The 22,781-nt window shown below is 43.0% G+C and overlaps 1 protein-coding gene across 1 annotated transcript in view; it reads left to right on the plus strand.

Annotated features, from left to right (window-relative positions):
- HYDIN (HYDIN axonemal central pair apparatus protein) overlaps window positions 1-22,781 on the plus strand; it is a 397,956-nt gene that overhangs the window by 329,706 nt on the left and 45,469 nt on the right. Inside the window, exons 62-71 of the mRNA XM_032157850.2 lie at window positions 3,188-3,290; window positions 3,515-3,802; window positions 6,085-6,227; window positions 9,483-9,701; window positions 12,232-12,392; window positions 15,353-15,450; window positions 16,348-16,555; window positions 17,702-17,914; window positions 18,397-18,535; window positions 20,726-20,891. Of these exons, the coding sequence (XP_032013741.1) occupies window positions 3,188-3,290; window positions 3,515-3,802; window positions 6,085-6,227; window positions 9,483-9,701; window positions 12,232-12,392; window positions 15,353-15,450; window positions 16,348-16,555; window positions 17,702-17,914; window positions 18,397-18,535; window positions 20,726-20,891 (1,738 nt within the window). The remainder of the gene's footprint in view (window positions 1-3,187; window positions 3,291-3,514; window positions 3,803-6,084; window positions 6,228-9,482; window positions 9,702-12,231; window positions 12,393-15,352; window positions 15,451-16,347; window positions 16,556-17,701; window positions 17,915-18,396; window positions 18,536-20,725; window positions 20,892-22,781) is intronic.

The raw sequence follows: 22,781 nt of genomic DNA on the forward strand, positions 1-22,781 counted from the left end.
CCCACCAGGTCCCTCCCACGACATGTGGGAGTTATGGGAGCTACAATTCAAGATAAGACTTGGATGGGGACACAGCCAAACCATATCACCATCTTAGACCCTTTTCCTACCAACTGAAGAATACTGTTTAGTATTTCCTTAATGTGGGTTTGCTGGTGGTGAAGTCTCTATTTCTCCTTCATTGTAAACATCGTTTTTACTAGCTATAGAGTTCTGGTTTGGCAGTTGTTTTCTTTCAGCCAATGGGAGATATTATTCCAATGTATTCCGGTTTCCATTGTTAACTGCTGAGTTTCAGCTATAAGTCTAAAATGTTTTAAGACAGGGGTCCCCAGCCCCCAGGCCACAGACCCATGAGCAAAAGCTCATCTGTATTTACAGCCACTCCCCTTCACTCACATTACCACCTGAGCTCCCTTCCTGTCAGATCAGCAGTAGCATTAGATTCTCATAGGAGTGCGAACCCTATTTTGAGCTGCACGTGTGAGGGATCTAGGTTGTGTGCTCCTTATAAGAATCTAATGCCTGATTATCTGAAATGTAACAGTCTCAACCCAAAACCATTCCCCATTGCCTGGTCCATGGAAAAATTGTCTTCCACGAAACCAGTTCCTGGTGCCAAAAAGGTTGGGGACTGCTACTTTAAGGCATTCTTTTTTTCTGACTGCCTTTTACATTTTCACTTTGTTTTCTACAGTTTTACTGTGATAATGCCCAGGTGTGGATTTCTTTTAATTTATCCTTGTTAGAATTCACTAGACTTCTTGATTCTGTGGATTAAAGTTAAGTCAATTTTGGAAAATTTCTAGACATGTCTTTAAATATTGTTTCTGTTTCATTCTCTCTAATCTGTACTTCTGGGATGATAATTAAATATATAGAAGACCTTCTCACTGTATCTTCTGTGTCTCCAGTCTCACTATATTTTCCACTCACTTTTCCTCTGGGTTTCATTCTGCATAATTTCTTTTGACCTGTTTTCAGTTTATTAACTCTCCCTTTAGCTGTATTGAATCTACTGTTAAAGTTTCCATTAAGTCCTTAAGTTATTATATTTTTCAGTCTTAGAATTTCTATTAGGCTGTTCTAAAAATCTGAATAATTCATGTTTACAGTTTCTAGCTGAAATTGTCAGACATAACTTTTATTTCTTGGACACAGTAATCATAGCCATTTTACAGTCTATACCAGATAATTCCAAAATCCAAAGTCATTGTGGCTCTTTCTGGTATTTCTACTCATCTTTTTCTACTATTTCTACTCATCTTTGCCCATGTTGCCCTGCCTCCTCATGTGCCTGGTTATCTTCTGTTCATGTGTTGGGTATTATATTGTAAAAGTTATTTAGAAATCATTAAACTAAGGATCATATTTTTCTTCAGAGGCAATTTTCATTTGCTTCTGCCAAACACTTGGGGGCACTAGAAATTCAGGTTCACCTTAAGCCAGTGTTAGGGTTTGAGATTTTCTGGATTACCCAGATGACTCAGAGCAGGATTGCCATCCTTGGGAAAGCTGGTTTATATCCAGCTCACCTTTCATCTTATGAGGTCCCAGCCCAGAAGAAAGCATTCTCACCTTCCACAGGCCTTGAACTTTTGCCCTCTTAGCACCAAAAGACCATCAAAAGTGCAGACAACGCCTGTAATCCCAGCACCTTGGGAGGCTGAGGTGGGCATATCAGGATTTAGAGACCAGCCTGGACAACATGGTAAAATCCCGTCTTTACTAAAAACATACAAAAATTAGTTGGGCGTGGTGACTCGTGCCTGTAATCCTAGCTACTCTGGAGGCTGAGGCAGGAGAATCGCCAGAACCCGGGAGACAGAGGTTGCAGTGAGCCAAGATTTCGCCACTGTGCTCCAGCCTGGGTGACAGAGTGAGATTCCATATCAAAATTAGAAAAAAAAAAAAAAAAAAAGTGCAGACAAGCCTCCTGTCTACCTTTTCCTGATTGGCAAATGTTCTGGGCAGACAAAACCACCCAGAAAGTGAGACTAACCTTGCTGGATTTCTATACTCTCACAGATCCTGGTCTATTTACTCCTCATTCTCTTTGTAGCTCTGTTATGCTTTTAAAAAAAATTTTTTTATATATTTAGTCTAGCAATTGTTGTTGCCTTGAGTTCAGGTTACCTAATTTACCATTGCCCTGCATTGTTTCCATTATTATGGCTTTATAATATGTTTTAGCATCTAGTTCAGTGAATTCCTATCCACCTACTCTGTTTTTGCTATTTTTCTTAACAATTTTCACCTATTAATCTCTCAGATAAGCTTTATAAATATTTTATAATGTTCCTTTAAAAATCCCATCGGGAAGCCTCTGAATCTGGGAGGATTTCTGCTTGCAGAGTATTTAGACTCTCCACCAGGAACATTTAGGATTTCCACCCATTTATTTAGATCTTTTATGTCAATATTCTTACGTATAATTCTTCCATATAGTTTCTTATTAAAGTTGTTTCTAAATACATAATTTTTTATCTCAGAAGCTTCCCATGTGATATCACTATTTCTGCCTTCTCCATGTCTCATATTTTATATTATTCAATCTTTTTCACGACGGTGCCAGCATTACTGTCTTCTAACAATGCCTGCTGATGTCTCACATCCGAAATCAGATGCATGGCTTTAGTCTTATCTTCCTTACAATGGGCCAGAAAGCACCACTTTCTCCAAGTAGGTCAAATGCCCACCTTGTTTTTTCTCTTATCGTGGTAGGATGCTTAACATGACACTATCAGGCAACTAAACTAATGCATAGCACCTAGGAGATACTGGTTTTTAGGAATTGACATCAATGCAGGCCCTTATAGCATTACAAGTATTCATTTCCATTTTGTTAGCCTAGCATATATTTTATAACTGCCTCTGGTAATGACAGAGGTGTTGGCAACCACATTTTGACCCTATCTACTTACGTGATCTGGAAAGTTCTGCATACTCCTTGAACCTCTGGTTCCTCACTCAGATAACAAGGGCTGATCTGACTGAATGTTCTTCTGTCCTCTCTAGGTCTAATATTTATTATTTCTCTCTCTTAATAAGAAATTCAAAAAAGTGAATATTAGGCACAATACCTTTTTGGGGTCCTGCCCCAAACGCAGCACAATATCTCACCCCAGACTCAAAGCCCATGAGCAGCCTGTAAGCCTAGCATTCATCCCTGCCTTCCTTCTGCCAGCTGCATGTTGACCTGCAGGATGAGCTAGGAGTCTTCTCCCTGAAAGGGAAGCCCACCACCTCATACATCTACATCACAGAGGAAAACAAACCACATGAAAAAGGTAAGTATGGGGAGGGTGCTTCTAGAGGGCAGTGGATCTCAGTAGCTGCTTCGTTAGGGGACCACTCAAGGCCCAGCCAGAGGGGAATGCCCAGTCTCGTCACCACTGGCCTCTAGCTAAGGCTCGTTCCCATTCTAGGGTTACTTTCCCTTCAACAGGGGTCTTTATAGATACACATTTCTTGAAACTGGTTCTAAATCTTATCTTCTCTCTTCTCTTTGCAGCAAAGAAAGCTCACACAGCCTCCTTGGTTGTTTCTCCTGGAGATATAGCTGAATTTGATGTCTTTTTCCACTCCCAGAAGGTTGGGAGGTTGAGAGGTATCATCCACTTGTCAGTGATCAACAACCAATATGAGGAGACCAACATCCACATGGTGGGAGAGGGCTATAAGGATGACATCACCTTGGACAACATCCACGGGCTGGTGGCCTCCACCAGCCAGGAAGACATAAGTATCTCTGAGTTCACAGAGATCATCAAGGACAATGATGTGGAAGACTTGATGGCAGGTGGGAGAAACAGCAGTGAGGTGTTGACAAGTGTTGGCTACTGGGTCATTTGTTTTAAATGAGAGTAAATTTAAATAACAGGTTGGTTAGCTCCCTGAGAATTTAGGACTGACTCTCCTCTTCATGACTGTATGCTCTAGCATGCCTGGCTCAGTCATGGCATCCATCCTTCCATTTATTCATGTGTTCACTCGATGAATATGTATTGAGCACCAAGTACATGTTCCAGGCATGCTGATCCCTGGAGTTTCAAAATTAACAAGGAAGTCTCTACTCTTAAGGAGCTTATAGTTTGATATTCAAATTCTGGTTCAACTAATAAGCAAATAAATTCCTTGCAGTTTTTCCTGTCTGCATTTATTAGCTGGCTTGTGTTGGCATTGTCTGTTTATTAGAGAGAGTATAGGTTTGGGCACTTCTAGAACATCACTCTGCACAGCCCCACTACTCAATGAGCAGTCTGAGATCCTATGGCATCAGCATCACCTGGGAGCTTATTAGAAACGGGGGTTTCAGACCCACCCTGCCCTATGAATCAGAATCCACATTTTAACAAGACCCCAGGTGACATGTTTTTATGCTACAGCTTAAGACATGTTGTGCTGCAATCTATCAAGCACTAAAGCTTCATTTAGTTGACATTTTTGGGGGGTTGGAAAAATTTATCATCAAATTGTTATCATTAGAAAGCATTGGTTAAGTGCCCTAATTATGTGGTTGGTTGCTAAAAAGTGAGTTATAAACAGAGTCCCATAGTTTACCTAGAAGCTTAATTAAAGTCCTGGAATGTACCATTAGGTGGTCTACACAACATGGGTTGAAATCAACACTCCTCATATACCTGGTGTTTCAGCCCTGTTTGAGGCTACAGGGTGACATCTCTCTTACCAAGGATCAAGCAGGAGCCAGCAGTGAATCTAAGTTCAGAACTCAGATTTCATGCCCATAATAGGATTGCCAGAGTTAGCAAATCAGAATACAAGACTCCTCAATAAATTGGAATTTCAGTTAAACTATGAATAATTTTTAGTATATGTATATCCCAAACATGGCATGGGACATACTTATCCTAAAAAATTATTCATTACTTATCTGTAATTCAGATTTAACCAGGACTCCTATATTTTATCTGGCAATTCCAATCCTTTATAGTATTTTCTCACCAAAGAAATGGAGTTGGGGACCTGTGTTTTCTCTTGTACAAATGGAGGTGAGGGCTAAGGTGGGTGAATGGATGATGGATGGATGGATGAAGGGATAGAGGGATAGATGGGTAGATGATAGATGAATGGATGGATGGATACATGCGTGCATGCATGGATGAGTGGATGATGGATGGATGGATGGGTGGGTAGATGATGGATGGATGGATGGGTGGGTGGATGGATGGATGGGTGGATGGGTGGATGATGGGTGGGTGGATGATGGATGGATGAGTGGGTGAGTAGGTGGATGATGGATGGATGGGAGGGTGGATAATGGATGGATGGATGGATGGGTGGATAGGGAGATGATGGATGGGTGGATAAGTGGATGGTGGATGGGTGGATGATGGGTGGGTGGGTGGATGATGGCTGGATGGGTGAGTGGATGGATAATGGCAGGATGGGGGAGGGTGGATGATGGATGGATGGATGGATGGGTGGGTGGATGATGGCTGGATGGATTAGTAGGTGGAGGATGGATGGATGGATAGGTGGATAATGGATGGATGGATGGTGGATGAGTGGATGATGGATGGATGGATAGGTGGGTGATGGATAGGTGGATGATGGATGGGTGGATAATAGATGAATGGGAGGGAGGGGTGGATGGATAGGTAGATAGATGATGGATGGATGAATGGGTAGATGATGGGTGGGTGGATGATGGATGGATGGATGGATGGATGGATGGATGGATGGATGGATGATGGATGGATAGGTGGGTGATGAATAGGTGGATGATGGATGCGTGGATAATGGATGGATGAGAGGGAGGGATGGATGGATAGATAAGTAGATGATGGATGGTAGATGATGGGTGGGTGGATGATGGATGGATGGGTGAGTGGATGATGGATGGATGGATGGATGGATGGATGGATGGATGGATGGGTGGATGGGTGGATAGATAGATTCCTTGAGGATAGAAATCTTGTTACTCAGAGATTCTAGGTTTTTCAAATATAACCATCCAAGGATGGAAGGATTGCATGTGGGTGAAGCACTATGCCTCCCTAAGGAAGCAGGCCCTCAGGGGAATCCAGGGAGGACTCACAGCCTTCTGCTTCTAATCCCTAGCTGCTCTGGTGGACCACATCCAGTTTGGGGACTGCCACATTGGACACAGCTATAATGTGAGCTTCACAGTCACAAATCACAGCCAAGTGAACTTGATACGGTTTGAATGGCCTGTTTCAGCTACAATTGCTTTCTCCCCACAGGTAAATAAAAGTCGTTCATCATTTTCTGGAATCCCTTAGTCCTAAGCCAACCCCAGACTGATTGTCAGCCCTTTCCCATGGATGCATGGAATGGAATTAATGCATCTCAAGCTGAGAGGCAGCCCAGGAATCATCCCTAACTCATACCTGGTAGCAAAGAACACTGTTCATGTCTCCCCTGGTTAAGAGGGGAAGACAGAGAACGAAGTTGGCCAAGACTGTTGCTAGGCTGCTGTCAAGGGACCCTGTGGAGGCCTGTATAGATGAATACAGATCCTAGTCTTCCCATCCCAGATTGTGGAGCCGTGTCCTCCTAGGTGTGTGTCCTTTAGAGTATCAGTCCTTCAAAATGCTTCACCAAAAGCTAGAATGGGGGTGATGGGTTCTGTGGACAACTGAGATTTAGAAAATGTTCCAAGCTCCATCCTTCTCTTAAAGATTCCTGTTTCTGTTTGGCATGTTAAAACCTAGTTAACTTTGTTTTACCTGGAATTTTCTAACCACTTCTTTTAGCATCTCCACAGCACACATTTTTTTTTTAATTGCTGACTGAAGCTTGACATTGAACAAGGCCTAGGATAACGTTCTAGCAGATCGTTGCCTCTGGCCAGTGGTTGCTTTTTGTAGATAGTTCACTTCTGAGTTCCCAGAGCACTGGCACACCCCAGTGTCTTCACTGCCTCCTGCTCTGTTGACACACAGCTACTGAGTCTGCTCAAACACAGTACTCGAGGCGGATGGAGCAAAGGGGTTGGGGACTTTGTCATCTTTAAATCTTTGAGTGCTATTAGGGATAAATTTTGCTTTTTGGAGGGATGTAAAGTTCATTAGGACCCTGACCATTCCAGTTCATCATGGTCCAAATCCAACCCTGAATAGAGCTAGTATGCCACTTTATTTGTAAATTGAGTGCTTATTATATGCCAAAAATAGTTCTAAGACCTTGGTTAATCCTCTTAACAACCCTATAGGGCAGATACTACTTTTTTTTGTTTTTGTTTGTTTGTTGAGATAGTCTCACTCGGTCACCCAGGCTGGAGTGCAGTGTCACAATCTTGGCTCATTGCAACCTCCACCTCCCAAGATCAAGTGATTCTCCCACCTCAGCCCCCCAAGTAGCTGGGACAACAGATGCACACTACCACACCTGGCTAATTTTTTTGTATTTTTGGCAGAGACAGGTTTCACCATGTTGTCCAGTCTGGTCTCAAACTCCTGAGCTCAAGCAATCCACCTGCCTCGGCCTCCCAAAGTGCTGGGATTATAGGCATGAGTCACTGTGCCCAGCCATAGATACTACTATTATCTGCATTTTACCTGTGAAGAAACAAACACAGTATAATGTAATAGGGTAATCTGCTTTTGTGCATTATTTTTATTACCAAGGCCTTAATCAAAGAAGGCAGAGAGGCCAGGCGCAGTGGAGGTTCCCAACCTCAATTCTTGACTTCTGTGCACCCACAGGCTCAACACCACATGGAAGCTGCCAAGTCTTGGGGCTTGCACCCTCTGAAGCCATGGCCTGAGCTACACCTTGGCCCCTTTTAGCCATGATCAGAGTGGCTAGGATGCAGAGCTCCACGTCCTTAGGCTGCACACAGCAGGGGGGTCCCTGGGCCACCCACAAAACCATTTTTTCCTCCCAGGCCTCTGGGTCTGTGATGGGAGGGGCTGCCACAAAGGTCTCTGACATGCCCTAGAGACATTTTCCCCATTGTTTTGGCCATTAACATTTGGCTCCTCCCTACTTTTGCAAATTTCTGAAGCCAGCTTGAATTTCTCCTCAGAAAATGGGTTTTTCTTTTCTATCATCAGGCTGAAAGTTTTCTGAACTTTTATGCTCTATTTTCCTTTTAAAACTGAATGCTTTTAAGAGCATCCAAGTAACCTCTTGAACATCTTGCTGCTTAGAAATTTTTTATGCCAGGTACCTTAAATCATCTCCCTCAAGTTCAAAGTTCCACGAATCTCTAGGGCAAGGGCAAAATGCCACCAGTCTCTTTGCTAAAACATAGCAAGAGTCACCTTTACTCCAGTTCCCAACAAGTTTCTCATCTCCATCTGAGACTATCTCAGCCTGGATTTCATTGTCCATATCATCAGCATTTTGGTCAAAGCCATTCAACAAGTCTCTAGGAAGTTCCAAACTTTCCCACATTTTCCTGTCTTCTTCTGAGCCCTCCAAACTGTTCCAACCTCTGCCTATTACCCAGTTCCAAAGTCACTTCCACATTTTCAGGTATCTTTACAGCAGTGCCCCACTCACTATACCAGTACCAAATTACTATATTTGTTCATTTTCACGTTGCTGATAAAGACATACCCAAGACTGGGTAATTTATAAAGAGGCTAATGGAATCACAGTTCCACGTAGCTGGGGATGCCTCACAATCATGGCAGAAGGCAAAAGGCACATTTTACATGGTAGCAGACAAGAGAGAAAAATGAGAGTCAAGCAAAAGGGGAAACCCCTTATAAAACCATCAGATTTTGTGAGACTTATTCACTACCACAAGAACAGTATGGGAAAAACTGCCCCCATGATTCAATTATCTCCTACCAGGTCCCTCCCACAACATGTGGGGATTATAGGATCTACAATTCAAGATGAGATTTGGGTGGAGACACAGCCAGACCATATCACCATATATCACATAACCTCTAGAAAACTCCATTGTGCACTTATGAGAAAATGAGAGTGAAAAAGTCAAATAACATCTTCATATTACTGTGAAAATAGTCTTGGCCTCATTTATCCCCTGAAAAGGTCTTGGGGATCCCACGGTCACCAGAACACCTTTGGACAACTGCTAGTGTACTGTATTCCTCTGTCCATAATTTGTATAGATCATATTGATTAAGAGTATGGCATGTGGAGCCAGATTGCCTGGGTCTGAATCCAACTCCTCAAAAATTAATAACCTGAACCAAGTTACAAGTTTCATTGTCTGTAAAATGAGAATAATAGCTGTACCCCTCATAGGGTTGTTGTAGGGATTCGTAGAATTGTGTAAAGGTTTAGAATAGTGCCTGAAGCAAGTACATTTGATAAATATTAGTTGTTCTTGTTATTATTATTATGTCTCTGCATAAGGTCCTCTTGCACATATTTAATTCTGTCTACATACACAGGCTTAACTGATGCATTTTTTGCCAAGACCTTTGGCTCCTTCACTTCTCTAGAATATCACCAGCAGGTATCAAGAGTCCTCAAGATTGGATTCTCAAAAATACTAATACCAGGCTTTTCCCTAGATGGGCCACCTCCACCCTGGGTGTGCCAAGGACATAGTGGTGACCATGAAGTCAGATGTACCCATCAACCTAAAGAATATGCGGATCAAGTGCAAGCTCTCCAGGATTATGTTTCAGCTCCCTGCAGACCAGGTCCCCGACTGGGATGACCGCATGCACACAGTCAAGTGGGTGGATGTACCCAGAAACATGCCTGGGACTTTCACTACAAAACGAAAAGTAAGTGGGGACATCAAGCACCGATCTGACCAGGCCTCCATGCTTGGATTCCTACTGGTCTCAAGTCCCTCATTGTTTCCTTTTTTCACAGAAAAAAAGAAAAAGTTCCCATTCTACTTAACCTTGATTCCAAAAGTGACAAACTAAACTTCTACACATGCTGCCTGCCATCCATGCTGCACATGCCACACATCTTCACTGGTAGACCTTTGGCTTAAGTCTTGATAAGCAGTTGAGCAAGTCCTCCCACCTTTTCCTTCTTCAAAAATGTCAATGCTCATCTTTTAGTTGTTTCCCTTTTCCCTCAGGTGTCCAGAATCACATTTGTGATAATCTTTGGTTCATGACAGGATCTCATCTTTGGTCCATGTGTGCCCTTCTTTTATTCATTCCTTGGTTAAGTTTTTTAAAAACAATATAATACACAGAGACAAACCCACACCCAACACGGGAAGTAGAACATTGACTGCCTGTGTAATTCTCAGCTATTCCATCCCTCTGCCTCCATCCTAGAAGTAATCACTATCTTGACTTGACTTGTTTCCTCCCTTGGTTTTTGTTTTTTGTTCTTTTTTTAACCTATGCATACTAAAAGGTGTATCAGGCCAGGCACAGTGGCTCATGCCTGTAATCCCAAAACTTTGGGAGGCTGAGGCAGGCAGATTGCTTGAGCCCAGGAGTTTGAGACCAACCTGGGCAACATGGTGAAATCCCATCTCTACCAAAAATTAGCTGCGCGTGATGGTGCACGCCTGTAGTCCCAGCTACTCAGGAGGCTGAGGTGAGAGGATCACATGAGCTCTGGGAGGTCAAGGCTGCAGTGGGTCATGATCACACCACTGTACTCCAACCTGGAAGACACAATGTGAGACTGTTTCTCAAAAAATAAAAATAAAACATATATTGTTTAGTTGTAGTTTTAACTTTTAAAAAATGTTTTTGTATGTGATCATCCATATTGTTGTATGTGGCTGTAGTATATCCATTTCACTTCTACATAAAATTCCATTATGATTTCTCCCTTCTCCTTTTGAAAATTATTTGGGATTTTGCTATCACAGACATATTATTCACATGGTGTTCATTTGTAAGAGTTTATATTCCTAGAAGTGGAATTGCTGACTCATTGGATATATGAATGTTCAACTTGCCAAGATAACGCCCCACTATTTTCCACAGTAGCTGTACCAATTTATACTCCTACAGCAGAGAGCTTATTGGTCCGTGTCCTCTCCGACACTTGGCATTATCAGACTTCTTGTTTTTTTTTTTTTTTTTGAGACGGAGTCTCGCGCTCTCACCCAGGCTGGAGTGCAGTGGCGCGATCTCTGCTCGCTGCAAGCTCCGCCTCCCAGGTTCACGCCATTCTCCTGCCTCAGCCTCTCCGAGTAGCTGGGACTACAGGTGCCCGCCACCACACCCGGCTAATTTTTTGTATTTTTAGTAGAGATGGGGTTTCACCGTGGTCTCGATCTCCTGACCTCGTGATCTGCCCGCCTCAGCCTCCCAAAGTGCTGGGATTACAAGCGTGAGCCACTGCGCCTGGCCCAGACTTCTTGATTTTTATCATTTGAATGAATGGGAAATGTTCTCATTATGAGCCTATTTTGCATTGTCCTGATCCCTGATCACAAATAAGGCTGAGTATTTCTTCATATGATTACTAGTCATACAAGTTATCCCTTACAGAAATGCCTTTTCGTGCCTTTTGCTCATTTATCAATTATGATACTTGTACTTTGTGTGAGTTATTTTATTTTTTATAAACTCTTCTGTTCATATGATTTGTCTGCAAATATCCTTACCAAATTTATAGTTTATCTTTTTTTTTTTTTGAGACAGAGTTTTGCTCTTTCGCCCAGGCTGGAATACAGTGGCACAATCGCGGCTCACTGCAACCTCCACCTCCTAGGTTCAAGAGAGTCTCATGCCTCAGCCCCCCAAGTAGCTGGGATTACAAGCAAGCACCACCACACCCAGCTAATTTTTGTATTTTTAGCAGAGACAGGGTTTCACCATGTTGGCCAGGCTGGTCTCAAACTCCTAGCCTCAAGTGATCCACCCACCTCGGCCTCCCAAAGTGCTTGGATTACGGGTGTGGGCCACCATGCCTGGCCTAGTTTATCTTTTCTGTTATTAATTTTAATATCATCAAGTTTATTAATCCCTTTTATATTTATTACTTTTTGTGTCTTATTTTTAAAACTCTTTCCTCCCAGAAAGATCTTCACTTATATATTTTTAAGACTTTTGTTTTTTTGATATTTCAGCTCTTGGCCCACCTGGATTTTATGTATGTTGTGAAGCAAGGATCCAATTTCATATTTTTCATCTAGATGACTAATCTTACTAGATCCCTTTTTCATTTAGCCTCTCTGTTCCCCAGTGATCTGCCAGGACTTTATTATCACATAGTGTACCTAAATTTTATATATGCCTAGAATGTTTCTGGTCTCTCTATTCTATTCCATTGTCAGTTTTTCTGTCCCTGTGCTCTGCATCTCTGAGGACACAGCTGCCTTTGTTACAGGTGATAGAGACGGATCCAGAACCTGCTCATGCAGTACTAGAAGAAAACTACCAAGAACTGCAGCTTCAAATCAGTGCCAATGTGGATTTCGCTTCATACCACTGCCAAGCAAGAGATGTACGCTTTAAGGAAACCTTGGTTTACCAGACCCGAGTGTTTGAGTGAGTCATCAAAAGTCTTATGACACTAGATGGAAAAGCTCTTTCATTCCGTCATTCACTCACTCACTCATCAAACGTCTATTATGTACAACAACATCTACTAGGCACCGTATCTGTGTGGCATGCACCAGAGTGTTGTCTTAGGTCCAATGAAACATTCAGGCCCACAGAGCTATTGAAATTCACACTTGAAATCAACATATAGGCCAGGAAATGTAGTATACCAGGAGGGCGGCATCAGGCAATCCACTTTAGTGGGAACAGTCCTTGCAGCAGTCTACACAGCCACCCAGGATCTGTTCTTTTTGCCCATGCACCAAGTGATAACCCAGACAATATCCACACTGGTGGGTATAGGGTCCATCTAAGCTTAGAAGCCCATGCCCAAAAGACCACCATTTCTCCTAACCACTCTGTAGGTATATCTTCTGGGGTCCCTGCAGAGAATATGCCCAGTTACAAGAGTCACTGAGAACCCACAGCTATGGCTTCCCTCTAGGTGGTCATAGTTCCTCCCAGTGCATATATTATTTACTCATCGGGGCCATTTTTAGTATAAACAATGTTACCTAATAATACAACTGACATTCCTCCCTTATCAAGTCTCCAGGGGAACAGACCTAGAAAGCTATTTCAAGTCAAATTCATCTTTGAGAAGGAGAAAAGGTTACGTTAACCCTTCACCCACACTCGGTCACAGGGACTCAAGAATGCCATGGGCCCTGCCTTCAAAGAGCTCATAATCTGAGGGTGGCAGCCGGGGGACAGATAGAAACAGGAGAATTGTTCGTTACAGCATGATGTCATGTGCATGAAGCAAAGGGGTATTTAAGGCAGATCAAGAGAGTCAAGGAAGGTTTCCTGGACAAGGTAGTTCCCCAGCTGAACTTTAGAGGACAGATAGGAGGTAACCAAGTAAAGAAGTGAGAACAAAGTGAGAGTGAAAGAAGTGAGAACAAAGTGAGAGTGAAAGAAGTGAGAATGGAGGTAGCCAAGTGAAGAAGTGAGAATGAAGGGCTCTCTCTAGGCAGAGAGAGCAACATTTGCAACACATACAAGGACAAAAATGTAAGCCACTGACATTTCTACTGCATACAAATTAGTAATTAGCTTATTCAACTCATCGTGCATTTGTTGAATTCTAAACGTCTTTGCAAATTATGGTAGAACCAAAAGATAAATGTCAGGAAGTGTGATCTGCTGATGGTCATTTCACCTAAAGCAGGGGTCAGCAAACTGTAGCCTGTAGCCTGTTTTTGTAGATAAAGTTTTGCTGGCATGCAGCTATGCCCATTCATTTATGACCTTTCTGTGGCTGCGTTCCCACTACAAAGGTAGAGCTGAGTCATTGCAGAGACCGTATGGGACACAAAGCCAAAAAACTTACTATCTGGCCCTTTACAAAAGTTTGCCAACCCCTAAACTAAGAACTCTTTTTATGAAAAGTACTCTGTGCCACTGAGATTTCTCCACTTTATAAAAATTATCTTTAGAATAAATACAAGTGCTCATAAATTTGCAAAATAAACACAAGCCACTGTGGTCAAAGCACTTGATTTCAGGCATAACTGGATGGTCTGTCTACCTGGACTAGAGAGTGGAAATCTAATCTCTACATCCCACTGTAGACCTACTCCTCACCCAAACTCCTAACTCTTACTATTCCCCTAAAACCAGGAAGGGCATGTGGATTTATTTCATCATCATTTTCTTGTACCAAGGTTTCATCTTTCTGCTGTTAACTATGATCAAGTTTAATAGTGATTCCAGAAAAAACTCTGCCTCCCTGTTCTTGTCTCTTTTTTTTTTTTTTTTTTTGAGCCAGAGTCTCACCCTGTCACCCAGGCTGGATTGCAATGGTGTGATCTCAGCTCACTGCAACCTCCACCTCCCGGGTTCAAGGGATTCTCCTGCCTTAGCCTCCTGAGTAGCTGGGACTATAGGTGCATGACACCATGCCGAGCTAATTTTTGTATTTTTAGTAGAGACGGGGTTTCACTATGTTGGCCGGGCTGGTCTCGAACTCCTGACCTCAGGTGATCCACCTGCTTTGGCCTCCCGAAGTGCTGGGATTTCAGGCATGAGCCACCGCGCCTGGCCCTGTTCTTGTCTTAAAGCAGGAAAATGTGAGGCAGGAAAAGCCTCTGCTGATTCAGAATTTGAGTTTGAAGTAACTAAAATTCAAATCTGTGCCTCAGTCAGGAAAGGGGTTACAGGCAGGGGTCAAATGGCTTCTGATCACAGGGACTTCCTTCCTTTCTTTTCTTTTCTTTCAACAAAGTCTCGCTTTGTGGCCCAGTGGCATGATCTCAGCTCACTACAACCTCCATCTCCTGGGTTCAAACGATTCTCGTGCCTCAGCCTCCTGAGTAACTGAGTAAGTGGACTGCAGGCATGTGCCACCACACCTGGCTAATTTTTATATTTTTAGTAGAGATGGGGTTTCACCATGTTGGCCAGGCTAGTCTCAAATTCTTGGCCTCAAGTGAGCTGCCTGCCCTGGCCTCCCAAAGTGCTGGGATTACAGGTGTGAGCCACCCTGCCCAGCCAGGGACATTGTTTCTGATGGGAGGTGATTCAGAAAGGGAGGGCCTGTAGAATTTGTTCCTGAGGGAGGTGCTGTCATGTGAAATAGATTTTGTTTCCTCTCTCACTGCGGGGGTTTAGGATTACTGCGATGCATGCTGAGAGCTCACTGCACAGGGTGTTGGAAGAATGCAAAATACTTTTAAGTGCTAAATATTTTTTATATTTTTACTTTTAATCACTATATATTTTATTGTTCGAGTATATCATATGCATGATTTCTAATAAAATTACTTAAAATGTGCCTTTTAAAAAATATTTAAGAAACAAAGTGACATGACTTCAAAAGGTTAAGTACAGTATAGATGACATGCAGCCAGGACCAAAACCACCTGCAGCACATTTCTCAAATCTGCTCCCTGATCGATTTGCAGGTTTGACGTGGTTAATTCAGGACGTGTGCAGCTGGAATTCAGCTGGGTCTCAGAAGATACCTCAAAGGCAGTCAGCTTTGCAAAACCAGATCACCAAGGTAAATTCAATGACAAGTAAAACCCAGGGCCTGGCCTGAGTCACCAGTTAGAAGAGCCTTGTTCATGGAGAGGCCAGCACTGCTCACAGGGTCTCCTAAGTAGCTAAAGAAAAGCAAAGCAGAGACCTTGTGGTGTCTGCAGAGCCAAATGGGCCTGAGGGACTCCAGAACTTACCTCCACCCTCCTGGAGTCTGGACTCTGTCCCTGCACTAGGCCAATGCCCCATCTCAAGATAACTGGGAATCTTGTCTCTTAGGTCTTAACCTTGTGGGAGATTAGTGATCCCTTGGAGAAACTGTTGAAAGTTATGAATCATTTTCCCAGGAAGATACACACCCATGCCCAAGTTCTCAGTTGGTACATATGAAGCACTAGAAAAGGGCCCAACACTTGGTAGGCAAGTTGCTATCATTATTATTATTATTATTATTATTATTATTATTATTATTATTATTATTTTATTATTATTATTATTATTATTATTATTATTATTATTATTATTATTTCAGCTTTGGAGATGCACAGACCTTTTGAATGGGCCCTTATCCATGGGTCCCCAGATTGTAAACCCCTACTTTAGAACAATGATTCTCAAAAAAATATGTTCACAGCCCATTATTCTAGGGCACAAACATCTTCTTGACCCACCCCCTTGAACCAAAAGGAAACAAATTTGAAAACCCTATGGAATAAATAGAAACATCTTTCATGAGCCTCCTGTAAGCTATATGAGCAATTCCCTACCTCTAGTGCCCAAGGTTAAGTACAGCTGCTACAAAAGGTGAGTCCATATCCACCATATCCACAGAGGGCCCCTAAGGACCTGTGAGTGGGCTGCCTTCCACCTGCCTCTCACTGCAAATGCAGAATATCACCCATTCCCTGTCTGTCCCCAGGTTCAGCTCAAAAAGATCAGCTTAGTCAGGACACGATGCACACAGGCAGCACCCTGGACAGCACCATGGACCACTGGGCCAAGGGTTCCCCACAGCCCTTCTCTGTGGAGCCCTCCTCAGGAATCGTGCAGGTGGGGAAGATTCAGAAGTTCAAAGTGAAATTCTCCCCGTTGGACATTGGCGACTTCGAGAGCAACCTTTTCTGCCAGTAAGAAAATGTGCTTGCCACAACACCCTTCTTGGCAAGCACAAAGCTCTGTGTCTCTTATCCCCTTTTCTGTCCAACCTCTGCCACCATCCTTTCTGGCCCTAGATCCCTGCACAGCCCCAAATTATCCCTTTTCCCTTTGGAAGGATCTAAAGGGTCCACCCTTTAGAGAACAAGGAGAATTTGGTCTTCGTCCTGCTCATCAACCTCTCCAGATGCTTCCCCCTGCTTACTTTCCCCTTCCCAGCTGCATGTAGGATTCCACTGAGCAACAGACTGGTGACAGCCAGGTGGGTTTCAGTCCTTGTGCAAGCATGAACTTAGGAAAGCTTTCTTGTACCTTCTCTGAGACACAGTTTCCTCATACATAAAATGTAAATATAATACTCAGCTGGTGGAATTGTTGGGAAAGTTAAATGAGTTAATTCAAATAAAGAGCTTACAACAGTGCCTGGCACACAATAAGCACGATAAACATTAGGTGGTAGTGGTGGTGGTGGTCGTGGAGTTGGTGGACCTGGTACATAGCAGTGAGAGAAAAGCTGATCTAATGACATCTGACAATGAAAGTCCCTGATGTGGTACTTGCTCCCAGGAAAGCTTGAAGGAGTACAATCACCTTACAGAAAAATCCTGTGGGCTGTGGCCTAGGGTGGCAGAGACCCAAGTGAGCTGCTGGGGCCTCGTTCACACCCTGCAGTCATACCACTGAGACCCCTCCCACACCTAGGCCACCTCAGCTTGGTCCTGGAGCTGAGCATCTGCTCATATCCAGTTCACCTTTTCCGAGGAGCTCAGGATACTTTTTTGGGATTTCCAGGTCACTTTCCATATCCCACTAAATGCCTATGAGAGAGACCAGAGGGTAAGACTGTGCTCATTTTGCAGCAGGAATATTTTCTCAACATTGATGGGGGAAGTAACATGTGGCAATACTTAGGTACACAGAAGGAGCCAAATTCAGGCTGCATATGCTCAGCCCAGTCATGCATTCAAGGCACTGAGTGATGCTGTTGACTAAGACAGACCTAGCTTCTGCTCCCATAAAGCTCATATTCTGGCGGATATAATATTCATTTTCAACCAACTAAGAAAGCAACAACTGATGACAAAATAAAACAAATAAAAACAACCTTATCCTCTCAGGATTCCCAACCTGCCACCTGGAGAGCAAGGTCCGGTCCTGGTAGCAAAAGGGCGGAGCACCTTGCCCATCTGCCATTTTGATCTGAAAGACTCGGACTACATAAGTGGCCATCAGCGCAGCCCAGAGCTCCGAGGGTCCAGTGGGGGAGCTCTGGATCCAAACACCCGGGTGATTGAGTTCACCACTGTGGGCATAGGAGGGAAGAATCTCCGGTGAGTTGCTTAGGTTTACATTGATTGAATTCACATCAGTCCTAAAGAACTCTAGAAGAATTCAGCTAGATGAGCTAGACCTATTCCTATAAGCAGGCTTGATATCCTGGGGTTTGACCTGAGTTTTAGAGGTTTGACTTTAGAGAACTGTTACATTAAGAAAGCTGAATTCTGTCTCCTTAGTTTTGCCACTGAGGAAAATATGGAAGACACAAAACTATAATCCCTGACCACCTCCTTAACCACAGAGGATCATTGGCACAGTTGTGCCCTTGGCAGCATTGTTATTCCAAAGTCCAGAACCCTACCCTGACTGTGGATCGCTAGAGGAGATGGAGTTTTCATTTCCACAGTAACAAAGTGCTCTGAACAGTTCTGCTTCCCAGATGGGGGATTGGGTTAGGGCCAGGTTCTAAGAAACTTCTCCTAATCCTCAATCCCCTGTCCCACTCTCTTCTGTCAATTCTCCCCACCCTGGCCAGGACCTTTACCATCCTAAACCCAACCAATAGCACCTACTCCTTCTGCTGGATCTCTGAAGAAATTGAAAGTCTCCAGAACCCTGCAGCATTCACATGCCTTACAGAGAAGGGCTTCATCCACCCTGAAAAGAAAGCCGAGGTATGTGCAGATGAGAACCACTCAACCTAAGGCTTAAATCACTCTAGCCATTGCTGTGTAGAAAGTGTGCCATAGACAGTAAGTGGAATTAGGAAGAACTGCCTGAGGGTGTAGTGCTTCAATCAACAAGTATTTAGTGAACGGCTGCCATATGCGTTGGGCAATCCTGATGACAAGACAGACCTGAGCTCTCTTGGGCTAGCCATGGAGAAGCAGAGAGCTCTAATATTTGCAATTTTTTAAAACTGAGAATATTTAAGCAGCAAAAGGTAACTGGACACCAATGCCTGGGGACCCTAGGACTCATACAGTAGCATAAAAAGTTATCTTTGTCAAAAGGACCAAAAATGGTGAAAGGATGCGAGGTGTTTTTACTTGGTTAGGCCAAAGGGCAAAGTAGAATGGAGCCATGTCCCATGGCTTCATCCTAAATGTTTACACAAATGATATGGGGCAGAATTAAAGAAATACAGACTTGCTGGCCAAAACGGATCTGTAAGCCCCATGTCCAGCCAGTTGCAGAGAATCTTGAAGACAGAAATAAATCCGTGAAACAAAAATTATGAATTCCAGTGCCCTCAGGAGGGTCACACAAATGAATAGAGTGGGCCAAGGAGACATTTGTGGTTAATACGGGTACCAGGGCCACTGGCCACAGGGCTTCTCTGGCAGATGACCACTTTGCAGACAACGGGGGCCAAGGGGGCCAACTCACCCAAACTGTGGAAAAGACAAAATTCCAAATTTCTTTTTTTTGTTTTTGTTTTTGAGACGGAGTCTTGCTTTGTCCCCCAGGCTGGAGTGCAGTGGCGCGATCTCGGCTCACTGCATGCTCCGCCTCCTGGGTTCACGCTATTCTCCTGCCTCAGCCTTCCAAGTAGCTGGGACTACAGGCGCCTGCCACCACGCCCGGCTAATTTTTTGTATTTTTAGTAGAGACGGGGTTTCACCATGTTAGCCAGGATGGTCTCAATCTCCTGACCTCGTGATCCACCCATCTCGGCCTCCCAAAGTGCTGGGATTACAGGCGTGAGCCACTACGCCTGACCAAAATTCCAAAGTTCTATGTGAAGCCCTATTTTACATGCTGGTAGCTAGTTCAATTTTTTTTAACAATTCCCAAACCAAACAAAACATATTTGTAGACTCTCCACCTGGTTTTGACCTCTGCATAATGTCAGTACCCAGGCCATCTAGTTAAATGTGACAAGGTCCAGGAGCTGGGTCCACCATAGAGACAATCCTACCTGGGTCATGGCCCCCACTTCAGCCCGGAAATGTTTCAAATGTGAGCTCAGTTCTGAGAGGCAATTTCCAAAATCCGTCATCCAAAGTCATGCTAGTCTTTGAGTGACAGTCATATCATTGAGGTGACACATCTCCAGAGCACCTGCCCACATTGTCCTGGCAGTGGTATAGACCATGCATGTTAATCTGTGTGGTTCTTTTTTGGCCAAATGCCATTATTCTTTCATTCAGTCCTGATTGATTGATTGCAAAGAGACTCACTCAGGTTAGCTCAAAAAAGAGACAGAGAGAACCAGGAGCAGCTTTTGAGGTTGGACTTTCCTCCTGGGACTGCCTGCTTCTCTCTCCCCATCTACTCCATTCTCTCTCCACTGACCAGTTTCTTCACTCTTGATTGATTTATTTATTCTTCAGTTACTTTGTAATATCACTTAGCAAGTGGGTTATGGCATACCATGGCCCAGCTCACCTGCATGGTACCTTTCACCATCAGCTCCACTGCCAGCTGGCCTGGCCACTCATTTTCTAATTCCAAACTTCTGAGAGAGAAATCTGGCTGGCCCGGCTAATCATATTGTCTTTGGCTGTGTGCCCAGCTATTGACAAGTATGGGGATTGTCTTTCCTTGGAATGGGTACCAACTCTTTGGTCCAGTCAGCTATGGCACAGCCATGTCATCCAGACATAGCACAAAACACGACAGCTTAGCCAGCAGAGACTGTAGATGGGGGAGACTCCCTTAGAAGGACATGTGGGCAGGGCAGATAGACATTGACATTTCTGGTACAGCCACACCTACATGCCCTTACATGGACTATAGAAAGGTAGCAATAACCTGGTAACATCAACTCTCATGACCCTCGTGCTGACAAGTCTCCAGGGACACGTGGAGTAAGCATACAGAAGTATCTCTTACCACTCTGTTCCAAATTTTCTTCTTAGATCGTGTTCCAGTTTACATCTTTCCATCTGGGCATCACTGAGTCATCATGGACCTTCCTAATCCCCGAGCACAACATCACAGTCCCTTTCCTGCTGGTAGGCAAAACTACCGACCCTCTCATCTCTCTGAACAAGTCACACCTCAACTTCAGCTCTCTCCTCATTGGTAAGGCTGTCCTGATGGTATGTATTTAGAGTTGGCATGATCTGGGCAAGGTCATCAAGAGCTCTGGGAGCAGCCTTGCATAAGAAACCTCTCCTGGTCCCTTCCAGAAGCGTATCAGAGGGTCTCAATCAGTTTTTAAAAAGCCACAAAATACCGCTCAATCTAATTTCCACCAAGTATCTTCTAAACCTACAATTAATAGCTTAAGGAAATTTAGGAGCCTTGTTAAAGATCCTACTTGGCAGATTCCTTTAAGGCATGGGCTGACTGTTTATTTCTAGAGCCTCAAGTTGGCCCATCCTTCTTCCATTTGCCCCCAGATTATGGGGGGTATCTGTATGCTTCTTGGTCTGTGCCGCAGTGGCCAGATTTCTCTCTCATCCTTTCATGCATTTATTTGGTTCAACAAATATCACTGAGTCTGTAGAATGGCCTCAGTACTCTTCTATGGGCTGGGATTACACTAATGGATAAAGCCTGAAGTCCGTACCTTCCTGATGCTTACATTCTAGAAATAAGAAACAGGCTACCAAAAGAAACGTAAGTAAACTATACACCATGTCAGATGGTAATAAGTGCTTTAGAGAAGAGGACAGCAGGGTAGGGAGAATAAGGAAGGCCAGGAGGCAGTGGGAAGGTGAAACAAAGGAAGTAATTGTCATGTCCCTTATAACCCCATGTATCTTTCCCATGGGTTGTGACATCTCTGCTGTGTCTATAAAATACAACTAAAGCCAGAGTATTTTTTAATAATGTTAGATTTTTATTTATAAAATAATATTCTTTATAGTAAATCCACCAATGTGGTGTTGCATAAGAAAAAGTTTAATCTCTCCACATTCATCCTATCTCATCTTTCTCTTTCCACCCCAAAGGAAAGCAGTGTTAACTGCTGGATGTATATTTTACTGATACACATAATTAGGTGGGAGGGGGAATTATGGCATTCATTAAGATTTTGAACAAATAAGCAATGTAGCATAAGAATAAAAACAGTGAGACAGAATTTAATCCAGGAATTCAACAGTGGTACGTTTCAATATAATCATTACATCAATAGATTAAAGAAGAACAACCATGTGATCATATTAATATACACTGAAAAGGCATTGCCAAAATTTAGCAGACATTCCCAACAAAAACTCTAATAGCAAAATGGACATTGATAGAAAAAAAGGTTAACCAAAATCAAGAGGCAGATATGATCCTATAATAAATGACTGAAACTGCTTCAATTAAAATGAGGAATTAGGTAAGGGTGTTCATTATCACCATTATTATTGAACACTTGCTTAGAGACTTTAGCAAATATGATAAAACAAGAAAATTAAATAATTTGCATAAACATTGGGAAAAAAGGGGATAAAATCTTCTTGTTTTGCCTTTACTGATGATTTTATACACATAAAACCACAAGAGACTCTAGAGAAAAAGCAAAACAAACTACTAGACTCAACAGAATAATTTGGTAAGGTGGGCAGATGCAAGACAAATATGCAAAAATAATGTCTTCTTTTTTAGCACTAGCACCTAGAAACAGAAAACCAAAGAAAACATCCACTTAGTACTGGCAAAATCTGTAAAATAGCTAAGGATAAATGTAACAAGACACACACAAGAAAAGACCTACATGAAGAAAACTATCAAATCTGATTAAAATCCCCCCAAACAAGATCTGATCATTTGTTAGTTCTCCTAAAATTAAATGCAAATTTAATCAAGTTTCAATTAGAATCTCAACTAGGGTTGCCAGATAAAATATAGGATGCATAAATTTTAATTTCAAATAGCAATTAATAATTTTGAATATGTCCAAATATTGCACGGGACATATTTATACCAAAAAATTATTTGCTAAATCTGTCAACCAAATCCCAAAAGAATTAGAAG

The sequence above is a fragment of the Hylobates moloch genome, unplaced genomic scaffold (genome assembly GCF_009828535.3).
Source record: "Hylobates moloch isolate HMO894 unplaced genomic scaffold, HMol_V3 SCAFFOLD_6, whole genome shotgun sequence".
Lineage (NCBI taxonomy): Eukaryota > Metazoa > Chordata > Mammalia > Primates > Hylobatidae > Hylobates > Hylobates moloch.